The sequence below is a fragment of the Eremomyces bilateralis genome, assembly GCF_010015585.1.
Source record: "Eremomyces bilateralis CBS 781.70 unplaced genomic scaffold P152scaffold_25, whole genome shotgun sequence".
NCBI lineage: Eukaryota > Fungi > Ascomycota > Dothideomycetes > Eremomycetales > Eremomycetaceae > Eremomyces > Eremomyces bilateralis.
In genome coordinates, this window is record NW_022985091.1 from 303,143 (window position 1) to 315,496 (window position 12,354).

Here is a 12,354-nt window from a genome sequence, read left to right on the forward strand (position 1 = left end):
TCCAAGGTGATGAAAACGAAGCAGATGAACAGGGAGAGCGAGTTACTGAAAGCGGACTAGCCGATTGTCCCCTGATTGAGTTTACGCGTGTGCTGTGGATAGGCACCATTTTTCATTTAACCATGTGAGGGTGCTTTTTCTCATTCAAATACAGGTAATTTCTTCTTCAATATATTAATATGCAATAATATGCTATAAGCACTATTGCGGCGCAGTACATCTCCGTCTGAATCGCCCGACTTCCCATTCCTACAAGGCCAATCCATTGCTATCGAATGGCACGTCTTTGTGCAGGCAGTACAGTACAGTACTACGGCCTATCGTTGATCTACGGCGCATCATGCTCAGTGATCTATTCCGAGCTGGCAAAACCTTCGGTGGACATCGAGGACTCCATCAGTTGTCTATCAAAGCGATTTACATTCCCTTCAAATGCCAAACGGCTTGATGTTCATGCTCATGAACGGCTAAAGGATGCTGTTAGGGGCGGGTCGACTCATCGAAGTAGGTGACACTTACGCTGGCAAAACTCATTGGAAGGAAAAAGAAAAGTAACGACTGTTATCGTCCTCATCGCAGCCGTGTCACTTTGGTCTTTTTGCACTGCTGCGGCCTGGTCTCGGTCCAGCTCGCTAGCGATTTGCGCGTTCCAGTTCTCCAGCAAACCCATCATTTCTTCCATTCTCTTCCTCTGCTCTAAGTCAGGTATCGCGTCCCCAGTCGTATCCTTTTCAGTCAACGACCAAAGATCATCCTCATTGTCCTAAACACGGACTGCGCGCAGTCGGAAATCGACTGCAAGTGGTTTTTAAGCCACTATCCGGAATCGGATTCTGATGTTATTCTGATTGGCGTATCTGGCCGCCCACGTGGGTAATCCGCGCCTTCAGTTTGGATTCTTTCTATCTCGCCGAGGACCCTTCCCAAGAGAGCTGAATCATGTGCAGCGTCCGCGGTTTTAGGCTGGCACAGGCTCCGGTTGCGGATCTGGCTTACGAATTGCCTCGTGTACCTCTTTGTGAAGATGCTCCATCTCAGCGAGGATCCGTTCAGTGTCACTTCAGCTCGGCGGTGCTTCCATGGATGCCTTTCGTTTCTTCCTGGATATCTCGGACCAACGTCCTACAAGGTATTTGTCAGCCGAACGACCTCGAATCGATATCAATGGATGAAGCGGCACCGTCCCAGAAACTACCAGGATCACTCCAGTGTCGTCATACCAACAGCAATTTCTAACGCCGCCTGATGAGCCTCCAGCTCCACATGACATTGCTCAATTCCCCTCTTTCCACGCCAAATGAAGCTGACACTACTGCCGAGTCGCTCGCAGTCATACTTCTCGATTAAAGTTTCCAGTCGTACTGTCACATCGGTACAAGTCTTCAAGATCGACAACCCATTCGGATGAAATGCCGCGTTGGGGGGCTTTGCGTCCTCAGTCAGCATCGCCAGACTGCATTCAGGGACTGCTAGTCACGAGTGACGGTAAATATCTCCTCGAGATTCTTTCACGTCTGGTCGGAATCATTCGAGGGTGAATATGACCCGCGCAATCACATCGAGTAGCTGCACAGCTGTGCTCACTATGGAAACCGGATCCACTATGTTGTACGGAGAAAGTCGTCCACGTCCTATTTTGGGGAGCTCGCCACGTACTCCAGTGATTCGTTCGGTCTTTGGCTGTGACGCCAAATCACAGTATGAACCCCGCTCTTGCTATCAAATACCCTTTTGTAGGAATCTGTACATCGTAAACGGGACCCGCATTGCTGGTCCGCTTACCCGGGCCTGTTAGCTCGCATGTTCAGACGAATATAGATTTCCGCTGCCTGCCGGGATCCGAAAATCGATCAGAACCGAGTCGACTCAGAATACGAAGAGAAAAGCCTATTGTATCGTTCCATCACCCTGATGAGATAAGTAAATAGTTAAAGGGTTGCGTTTCATTATGGAGACAGCTGGTCAGCAAATGTAGGCTACCTTTTCCGAAACAATAGACTCTTCCAGGTTGTACTATATGCATGCGACGCTGCGATAGAACTAGTAAAACGAATATACTTACTATAGTACATGCATCCAAGAGTGTCTTACAGTATCCACCAAATTTGCATATTACTCTACTCAAGGCTGTACCTGAAATCTGAATAATCGCGCGAGTTTGAGCCTTTGAGGTCCTGTGGCTCTGCTGCGTGCTGACGGTTCGTATAGCCCCCTTATCACGTGACTTACACGTTCCGTCGTTCCAAATCCGTGAGGGCGAAGACCTAAATAAAGCAACAGCTAGAACATGACCACAGCAACACAAAAAAACAATGGGGAGATGACTCAACAGTGCCCGTAGGTACTTTCGATTGTCGATATCCAAATCGTATTGGCCAACGACAATATTTTTCAGGTCAAAGCCATCTCGTGATGTTGGATGTACAATAGGCAAGCGTTCACCACGTTGCCTCTCCTTGTCTCTCCCTTGCCGACTTGCTGAGTCGCCAGATACGGATCAGCGAGAACACCGGACGCCATACCTGACCAAGCCTCCACCATGCATATCCAGCTGCAACGCTGAGGCACCGCCCTCCATCCGTTTGATATTTCATTGGCACATACCGGATAGCGGTACGATGTGACCTCGCCTGATCCCCATTTAGACCATCTCCCGCTCCGCGAGGCGATCACTAAAAATGGCCAGCGGAGACTAGGCGATTTATCTGGCGAATCTGCTGAGAAATGGAGACCTTCGTGTTGAGACGATGAAATATTTAAGAACAACAGATTCCCCCGTCGAGATGGATTTTGGATAGCATCAGTGCACAGCAATATCAACAACGCATCAAATCTTCAAACTTTCCGGTCACTCGCTTCAAACGTACTTTAATCTTCAACCCATCCTCAAATCTATCCCCCATCAAAATGAAGTTCCTCGGCTCCCTCGTCACCCTCTCCGCCCTCGCGGCCACCACCACCGCCCTCCAATCCATCTACGTCGGCACCCGCTCGGCCGACTACGTTAAGGGCGGCCGCTACGTCGTCTGGTTCTCCGACTCGGACGTCTGCAAGCAGGGCGTGACCTACGGCTACCCCGGCTACGGCGTGGATGTCTGCGACTACGACTTCACGCTGCTCGGCCATCCGGACATCGAGTTCACCGGCTGCTACCCGGCGCCCCATGGGGATAACCCCACGGGGGTCAAGGACGGCGACGCGGCGGCCTTGACGTGCAGTGCGGACGGTGCGGACGGACCGCTCGGACCGGATCTATCGACCGTCAAGATCCAGTGTCCTGGCGACTCCCAGTCTGCAAACGGATACGAGGTCGAGCTCAGGAGGTATTGCAAGTAAATGGCTCGGAGGATGGGATCGCAACGCGGCATCGAGAAGCATTCTAAAGGCGTTCAGAACGAATGGGCCCGATGGAAATAGACTTGAGGTGTTTGCTTGAGCATTCGAAATTGCCATTCAACGAGGGATCCGCGCGGTTTGGCCACCGTTTAATCATACCATTCCTTTGAGCATTATTACAATTCATGAAATACGATTTATGACTTTATAACATGCCCCTCTGAGAAGACTTGGGTGAGATCGTTAGAAAAACGTAGTAACACTTCAGGCGGGGAGACAGAAAAGCAGCTGGTCGTTCGAGGTACATTCTTGCGTTTGGGCCGAGAGTATCGTATCCCAATTAATTTTCCTCTTGAACTGGAAATCCCATGATACCTACTCAAGTGATCGAAGTTCTGACTCGCGCAAATTATAGAGAACGATGGCTATACGATGCATCGGAAGGACTCAGGACACGAGAGAAATGGCGACAAGTGCGAAATACAACCCAAAGAACCAATAAGAGCATCAAGTCTGACCAGAAGACAACGCCCTTCTGCGCCACAGTAGCGAAAATCTCGACCTATGTCTTCGTAGTCGTAAAGGCCGTAGAGCAAACCAATGAAATGCGAAACTAAACTCCATTACACACGTCATTGAATCATACATAGTACTGTCAAGTATGCAGATGTGCTGACCTCTATTTTTGTATCCCTTACGAGGGACTAGTGCCCTCAAACAGCTAGAGGATGGGGCAACGGGGAAAGATTCAACCGCATGCGGCGATGCTATGCGCTGCAAGGATCCGTGTAGTCCTGTGGAGGTATCATAGCCTAGCTGCTGAATCATCCTGAAATAGGAGTGATTCCGAGTTAGGATCGGTCCCGGTTATAGGTGGAAGGTCTAAAGCGCTTTGAGATGCCATAGCAGTCTGATAGGAGTTCGATTGACTGCCCATGTTTCGAACCTAGGATCCCTGCGTATGTTCTTGTCCGGATGCTGTCGATACAAGCGCATTTGCTGGCTGTTTGAGGTTGGAAATGGACCAGTCCAGGCCAATAGGTCCTAGTTCCCTTGCAAGACATGAACAATGCGAGGCGGGGTGGTTTATAGCACCTGAGAGATGTACCACACTATGGCCTGCATCAGGTAAGGCCCATCAGATATGGCTTATGGCTTGCTCCGTCTCACCGAATCTCGGGTTCCTGCCGTGAACAAGATGCGATCGTAGGAGATGGGAAATCGGCGACCTGTGTGGGATGGTCGTCAGGCGTCAGCAGCCAGAACATAAGGCTGAATGGCTGATGATCACGGCAACATGGTTCATGGCTCATCGGGTGATACCCTGCGCCGGTTGATTGAAGTGCATACCCGCGGGACCGATGGAGAGGAGCGGAAGTGCGGACTGGAAGGCTTGCATAGCTGCATCGTTAGCATGGTCGCAAACCTCAAGAAGCTGGAACATGGACCGATAATTTGCTCAACAGAACTATCGGCGAGGAAGGCGAGGTTATATTTAATACCTGTAGCTGGGAAGTCCAGGGCCTTGCATGCATCGGTCAATCTCAGCATCAGCCAATTGTAGATGCCGTGCTTAGAGCGTTAATGATGCAAGGCTAGGATGACAAGAACCAACTTATGAACCTACAGGCGACGGAACGTCCTAACGAGCCGGTATGGCTAAAATCAAACTCTCCTGCATTAGTCGATTAGGGTGAAATCCGAGTTGTCCAGTCCAATCGCACCCAACGCGATCTCGCCCAAGCAGCCATCCGTGACTTATTGAAAGGAGGGGAGAAATCCCGACGGTCCGGATCAAATGCCCATCTAAGAATTCGCTGTAACTCAGCCCTTGTTCTCCGAACCATGCGACTAGAGTACCGTGCCGTAGTTGCAATTTACTCATGGCACAGAGGGGATGAAGGATTCCTGCTCACAGCGAACTCATCCCGATATCGAGCATGCTGTTGCGGTTGACGTCGAGGACCGACTTTCTCTGCCAGCGGTGGTGTGGACCGTCAATGACGTTGAAGCAAAGTTTCTAGGTGGAAAGCCTGGCCAGAGCGGGGAGAGACGAGAGTAGATATCTGCAGCGAGAAGCCATGGACCGGTCAAAGTTAGACCACTGCCGACTCACTCGACTGGGATGTTACATCTTCGACCAACAACCATGCATTGGCTCACAGGAACCGAAAGACTAAAGAGATACGGAAAGGGGAGCTTCCGGACGACATTAGTTCGTACATAATTGATACTGTAGCATCCCCAACCCCCATGCCATCAGCACATCAGGACAATTCTTGCATCAAGCCAAGCCTCCATTCGCTCTCCGGCGATGGAGTCAGATTACCCGGCGATTTAGTCATATTCCAGCCTCGGGAATACTCGTCATGATTGGCGTGATAGTTTAATGACGAAGATGAACAGGTGAAAGATCCATGATCCGGACAGACGAACGAGGATCGGGGGATGAGGTTCGGTTGAGGAGAGAGCGAGGGTGAGTGGTGAGAGAGAAATCCTGGGACAGAATCCTGGTAGAGTTGTCCGATAAAGGTTTAGAGCGACTTCTATCTTCAGAGTTCACATCAGTTCCACACGTTGCTTGGAAGCTCGGACATTTACTAATCCTCCTTTTGCAAAGCGCAAAACCCCGTAATCCCGTAATCCCGTAATCCCGTATTCTTGACCATTGACTCCACGAACTTGACTGCATCCCATCACCCAATTCACTTTCCGCACCACCTCTTCCGTCACAACGGTAATACTACACCTACGGCTGTAAGAGCGTCAGCATTTCGCAGGCCAATAGTCATCCATCTTCTGTCCTCCCCAACCCTCATTGAGTCCATCGCGCCGCACAGTCTTAGCCTTTCGTGTCTCGCGAGCGGAGACACCTACGCCATATCGCGCTCTCCGATCCTCATCAGTCATCATCCATCGGTACGTATCCCCCAAATTGCATTCGTCTCGGCCGCTCGCTTGCCTGCTTTTGTCGTCACCTGCTCTACCCTGTTAAACGAAATCGCCTCTTGAGGCTCTGCTGGTTGGATTCGATGCGCTAGTGCTTGCCGTGTGCAGCGCGGCGCGTCTTGCATCAAACTATCTTCGAGCTCGGTACCGCCTTGGAGGAACTCAGGAGTCAGGACGCGTTCTATTGCCTGTAGTCGCTGTTGGGGGATGATTCTTCCCGCGTCTATGGAAGTTTCTGTTCTTCCCTTCCACATCAAAGACCATTAGAGCATCCATCCCCGCCCGTTCCAGCTATAGCAGACACCCTCTTGCGTTCCCTCCCCCCATCAGCAACCCATTTGTGGATCCCATCTCCCTTCCCACACCACATCCTCTCTCATCAACCAAGCTGCCGGACCCGAGTGCGCTTGGAAGGAAGGTGTTTGGCTCAACTGATTGGCGAGCGAGCGGCAGCGTTGCATGTACGAAAGGCTCATAGCGGAAATTCAGGCAACGAAAAGGCAACCAACCCTCTTACCTGTACACTTGCTCAGCAGCCCATCGGCACCCGCAAGCAAGCACGTAGCTCCTTTCGCAAATTTTCCAGCCGACAGACAACCCGAACGCCAAAGGTCCCCGATCCATCTTTGTTTCCCCCCATCCCTGCAGGCTGCGTTGCGTTCTCATCTGCAAGACCAAGTCCTAGTTGCCTTACCCTCTCGCAAGGTTCAGATCTGTTCAGTTGAGGAATAGTCCCGCGTTCAAAAATGGGTAAGTCGCTCTTCTCCGTCCCCTCGACGCACTCCCTTCTCGCCCCCTCCAATCCTTGATATTATAACGTCCGTCGATCCGGTGCGCAATCGCTTGAGATCGGTCTTTCCCTCCTCCAACGTCTGCCTTGAGTTTGATTCTTGTTGCTTGTCGACGGCTCTCGTTACTGGCATCGAAGATCAAGACGATTGGCTTGGCTGTCCGAAGGTGGAGCTATCTGTGGCTTCCGTTTGTTTTTATAGGTTCCCGTACTGATTCCCGTTGGTGTAGCAGACGACAGCTATCGCCCGCAACAGGTGAGTGTGATCCGATTTTCCTTGCTCTTTTATATTTGAATCCCCAAATACCCTATGATTTTGAAACGGTCCTTGAAGGTGGATGTTGAAATGGAGCGTGCTGGTGGTGGCGATGAAATGTTTGCCTCAGACGCTTGGGATGTTGCATCAAGGGGAAACGCGGATAGCTACAGCACTTGGGATTTGCCGCCGAAAGTTGCTTCTCCTCTTTATCATCCGATGGAGATAGTGAAGAAGGTCCCAATCAATGTGCTGTTAGTCATCTACGCTTCCTGATCAGTGCACACACCTTCAGTGGAGGTGTATCTGTGTGTTGTAGCGGTCCTTCTCACCACCACCACCGCCGCCGAAGCACTTTCCTTCACTATCATCAACAATCATTTGGCCGCTCTCTCTTTCCATCGATTATCGCACACTCGCCTGTCTCCTTCTTCCTTTTTCATCACCCACTTCCTAAATCTACCCATTCCATCCATCTCGATCATCCCGCTGCTTCCTTCCTCTCAATTGAATTCATCGCATTTTTGTTCCTTTCCCCGTCTCCCGCGCTCCCAATTCAATTATAAATCCCAAGAAACTATCGCGATCCTATATTTCGACAGCCAACATGGCACAGGAGCTCACTTCCAACTCCCAGCGCGAACGGTCTCGCTCCCCGCGACGTCGTTCACGGAGCCCGCGACGCAGCCGTCGCTCCTACTCTCCTCGAAGCCGCTCCCGAAGCCGCGACGACTATCGACGTGAGCGACGATCCCGTTCGCCCATGAGCGGAACTGCCGGTCCTACAGGAGGGTATTCTGGGTCGTATCAATCTCGCGGACCTCCATCCCGGAACTTCGAAGATCGCGGCGTGGCAAAGGATCAGATGATGCAGTCCTTGCGCGAGAACTCCCAGCAAGACCGTCGCGTCTATGTGGGCAACCTGGCCTACGACGTGAAATGGCATCACTTGAAAGACTTCATGCGACAGGGTAAGTTCTAATCCAGTCGAAGGTCGAACGAAGACACAGTTTGCTAACACCCCTCCCATCTAGCCGGCGAGGTCCTGTTCGCCGACGTACTCTTACTTCCCAATGGAATGTCGAAGGTGGGCTGAGGCTTGGTTTTTCTGGTTTTTGCTTTGGTTATGGAATTTGGATTGACGGATCGGGACTGGTTGTCCGCGGGATTTGTAGGGCTGCGGGTGAGTACCCTTGGTCTGGTCACATGGAATCGAACTGACGGCAAGGCAAGGATTGTGGAATACGCAACAAAGGACCAAGCGCAAAATGCGGTCAACACGCTGAGCAATCAAAATCTGATGGGTCGACTCGTCTACGTTCGAGAGGTTAGTTGTGCTTCATCCCGGATGAAGAGCCTTTCTACACAACTCTGGGTGCTAATTATCGTTCCTAGGACCGTGAATCCGAACCTCGCTTCACTGCGCCTGGAGCCTCCCGTGGTGGCTTCGACGGTGGCTTCGGCGGAGGCCGTGGAGGTTTTGGAGGCGGGCATGGAGCTCCCGGTGGTGGTGGGCGCCAGATCTACGTCTCCAACGTTTGTTCCCCTTCCCTCTCCTCTGTCGTAGGACATGTTAGAATGTTAACTCCCTTTTAGCTTCCCTACACCGTAGGCTGGCAGGATCTGAAGGACCTCTTCCGCCAAGCAGGTAAGTCTTCAATGTTCAAAGGGTTGCTTATAGTTTGGAAGGACTCTCCGAGGACGCGATCGACTACGCATCGAACACGTCTAATAACTTACTAGCCGTGACAGGATCTGTAATCCGTGCCGATGTGCACCAGACTCCCGACGGCCGTCCCAAAGGCTCCGGAATCGTCGCGTTCGAGACTCCCGATGACGCTCGCAATGCGATCCAGCAGTTCAACGGATACGAATGGCAGGGTCGTGCCCTCGAAGTTCGCGAAGATCGATTCGCCGGACCTCCCGCTGGAGCTTTCGGTGGCCGTGGTGGATTTGGAGGAGGATTTGGAGGAGGCATGCGTGGTGGATTTGGAGGTCGTGGTGGATTTGGGGGTCGTGGAGGATTTGACGGTGGACGTGGAGGATTTGGCGGTGGACGTGGAGGATTCGGAGGTCCTCCTAGCTATGGTGGTGGTGCTCCTGGATTCGGTGGAGGTGCTGCTCCGGGCGGTGCGCCAAACCCCTTCACTGACTCTGCGACGTCTGGAGGAGAGCGTAGTCCGATCATCTATGTGCGAAATGTGGGTACCCTCTCCTGGTTGCTTGGCAAGGACTATGCTAACCACATTGCAGCTCCCGTGGTCTACAAGCAATGAGGATCTGGTCGAGCTGTTCACCACCATCGGCAAGGTCGAACGTGCCGAAATTCAATACGAACCGAATGGCCGGTCCCGCGGTACCGGTGTCGTCGAGTTCGATAGTGCAGAGAATGCGGAGACCGCTATCTGTGAGTACTACGGTCTGTCTCATCTGCTTTCGCTAATGTCTCCTCAGCCAAGTTCACTGGCTACCAGTACGGCGGACGTCCCCTTGGACTTAGCTTCGTGCGGTACAGCACTCTCGGAAACGGCGACGGCATGGCCATGGAAACGGATGCCATCGGTGGCCTTACTCAGGAACAAATCATGTGAAGGATGCTTTCATTCGTCCTCTGCACGACATCTGCTTTCGTCACTCGTTCGATATCTCCTAGCACTCGACCCTGCTCGCTCATTCGTTTTGATGGCGACACCCGCCTTTTCTTTCAATGATCATCGCGGGTAGAGGGGAAGCTCCTGCTGGAGTTGTCGGAACACCTCGAAAACATTACATCGTCCACTGGAGAATGTCGCACATGGTGGGAACAACTGGGTCATTTCTTAAAGTGTCATTATCCCCTGGGACGAAGATTATGGGGTCCGCGTTTCTTTTCCACACTGGTACTCGAATATTTCATATCCAAAATGGTATATTTTCTAGTTTCTAAGTTCTAGATTGCAATCATGCTTTCGTATCATCCCGTGTTTCTCGTGCAAGGTTTGAGTGCCTTTCATACCGTATGAGGTATTTTCGGTGCTGACAATTCCTTCATCATCCACTCGTATACCGCCCATTGAACTGCGTTCACAATGAATGCCCTAACACTGCAGATACCCAGGCCTCTGAAGAAGACCGCCATCCCTTCCTCCCGATAGGCGATCTTCGCTATCTCCAATGCCCCGAGTCTCCGCTTGACAGTGGGCCGATCCTGGAGCAGGGCGCCGGCCTCCCCAGCCACGTGCGCCTCGAGAATCTGAGTCTGCACCCGAGTTTTAATAACATCTATGCATGGGTCAGCGGGGATACTGGTATCTACAATGAGGGGTCGAACCCAGTGGAAATATCGACGCCCACGTGATGATGCCCGCGAGACCACCACAGACGAGCACTTGAAACGCTGTGTCGCTGCCGGTGTCTTGTTCGGATGCCCAGGCGCGGCGGGAGAGTTCGTAGGACCAGAAGCTGTATGGGCGCACAAAGATTAGCACATGGATGGAGACCTCCACACCACCGGGATGTCGAAATCTGCAACTACTTAGAGGATAAATGACGATCCCGATCTTACTAAAATCCATATCCCACGGCATCCCGCACCGCAGTCACCATGCCTCCGAAATACAGCCCTCTAACCCCCTCCCTCACCAACACCTCCCTCGCGACCCCCCACGAGCTCGTCGGCCGCCCCCTCTCCTCCCTACCCCCACTCACCCGCTCCCCATCCCTCGCCACCTGCACCCGACACTTCACCAGCTCCGTCGGCGTCGACACCACAAACGTCGCCAACCCCGCCACCGCGCCCGCCGTCCACAGCGACCACGCCCCGGGCCTCCCCTGGGGTTCCCCCGTCCCTAGCAGCGCCAACGTGCGGTTATAGCTCGTGTACAGCAGAGCGTTTAAAGCGCCATAGGTGAGGACCGGGGCGGTGGCGCCGCGGAGGAGGGTGCTGGCATGGGTGAAGTGGGAGGCGAGGGTACGGGGGGAGGGGAGGTGGGTGATGGGAGCGGAGAGGGTGCTGGGAGAGCGGGAGGAGGAGGGGACGAGGGAAGGGTCGCCGGCTTGGAGGCGGGTTTTGAGGAGGTCGAGGGGATTGCCGATGAGGATGCTGGCGGCACCGGAGAGGTAGCCGGCCCAGAAGTCGGCGGACATGGTGTGTTGGGTGGCGTTATTGGAGGGAGGTCATGGTATTGGTGACAAGCGCGGGTGTGAGGTGGGACAAAAGCGGACGAAACGCTACACGGTGAAACAAATGGCGTGAGATGTGTATCCTACTCGCTTGTATTCCTGCAATTGGCACCAAATAAGACTGTAGCACCGTCAAGTAGTCGATTTAGTTGGAATAAGTCAAACCAAAGACCTCCACAAGCGAATGTGTACGGCTTCTCGAGATCCTTCTCTCCGCAAATCGTAATTAGACACAAAACCCCACGGTGGGGTTGGGGTTGTAGGTGTACCATCACGTGATTATGGAGCATAAATATCCCTCAGCCCGCGCCACACCTTGACGGCTTGACGCCACCGTTACATGGCAGTTATAGGAGGTGAGGAGGTGGTTTGGAAATGGCCATACTTTTCAAACACCTTCAATGGCAGCACCAAACACAGATTTGATCACATCAATTGCTACCGCATTTAAGCGGAATTTGGTTACAGAGCGTTTGCATTTCTAATCAAACATTACTCATCAGCTGTCGCCACTCGTGCTATTCAGCTGCATATAAATATATCATCCGTAACGGGGGTGGGTGGGAAGGACGCTTGAAACAATTCAGATGGTGAATTCCATGACTAACACTCGACCAGAAAGGTACCCAAATCCGACCACACCACCATGAACAGCAACTCGGACTGGTCGATATTCGGAGGGCAACCAAAGTAGTTTCTTACCATCTTGAAGGACCCATTGCTCTTCGACGAGGATGGATTGCGGAGAACTTGGGTGGGAAGGAGCTGGCGAGAAGGCTACGGCCGTGACGGGGTCCGAATGGTCCTTGAGCGTCTGCAGCGGCTTCCCCGACCCAGCGTCCCATAGCTTGACCGTCTGGTC

At 52.5% G+C, this 12,354-nt stretch overlaps 4 protein-coding genes across 4 annotated transcripts in view; 2 read left to right on the top strand and 2 right to left on the bottom strand.

The window, feature by feature from the left end:
* Positions 1 to 2,751: 2,751 nt before the first annotated feature.
* Positions 2,752 to 3,590, top strand: P152DRAFT_165663 (uncharacterized protein). The gene has a single exon (XM_033674040.1). It carries the CDS (start codon positions 2,908 to 2,910, stop codon positions 3,334 to 3,336), a length of 429 nt encoding a protein of 142 aa, XP_033531067.1. The 5' UTR covers positions 2,752 to 2,907; the 3' UTR covers positions 3,337 to 3,590.
* A 4,504-nt stretch (positions 3,591 to 8,094) lies between these two features.
* On the top strand, positions 8,095 to 9,922 carry P152DRAFT_403466 (RNA-binding domain-containing protein; the record flags this gene model as incomplete). The annotated part of the gene is made up of 8 exons (XM_033676703.1): positions 8,095 to 8,302; positions 8,366 to 8,418; positions 8,560 to 8,658; positions 8,727 to 8,867; positions 8,928 to 8,979; positions 9,075 to 9,532; positions 9,585 to 9,738; positions 9,786 to 9,922. The coding sequence occupies 8 exons, from the start codon at positions 8,095 to 8,097 to the stop codon at positions 9,920 to 9,922; spliced, it is 1,302 nt and encodes a 433-aa protein (XP_033531068.1).
* A 315-nt stretch (positions 9,923 to 10,237) lies between these two features.
* On the bottom strand, positions 10,238 to 11,700 carry P152DRAFT_423099 (solute carrier family 25 protein). Its single transcript, XM_033677204.1, has 3 exons — positions 10,876 to 11,700; positions 10,642 to 10,772; positions 10,238 to 10,592 (listed from the first exon to the last, which is right to left on the bottom strand). Exons 1-3 carry the CDS (start codon positions 11,454 to 11,456, stop codon positions 10,321 to 10,323), a joined length of 984 nt encoding a protein of 327 aa, XP_033531069.1. The 5' UTR covers positions 11,457 to 11,700; the 3' UTR covers positions 10,238 to 10,320.
* Positions 11,701 to 11,745: 45 nt separating this feature from the next.
* Positions 11,746 to 12,354, bottom strand: part of P152DRAFT_165800 (uncharacterized protein) — a 3,170-nt gene continuing 2,561 nt past the window's right edge. The window contains exon 4 of the mRNA XM_033674042.1: positions 11,746 to 12,297. Within this exon, the coding sequence (XP_033531070.1) occupies positions 12,191 to 12,297 (107 nt within the window). The 3' untranslated portion in view covers positions 11,746 to 12,190. The remainder of the gene's footprint in view (positions 12,298 to 12,354) is intronic.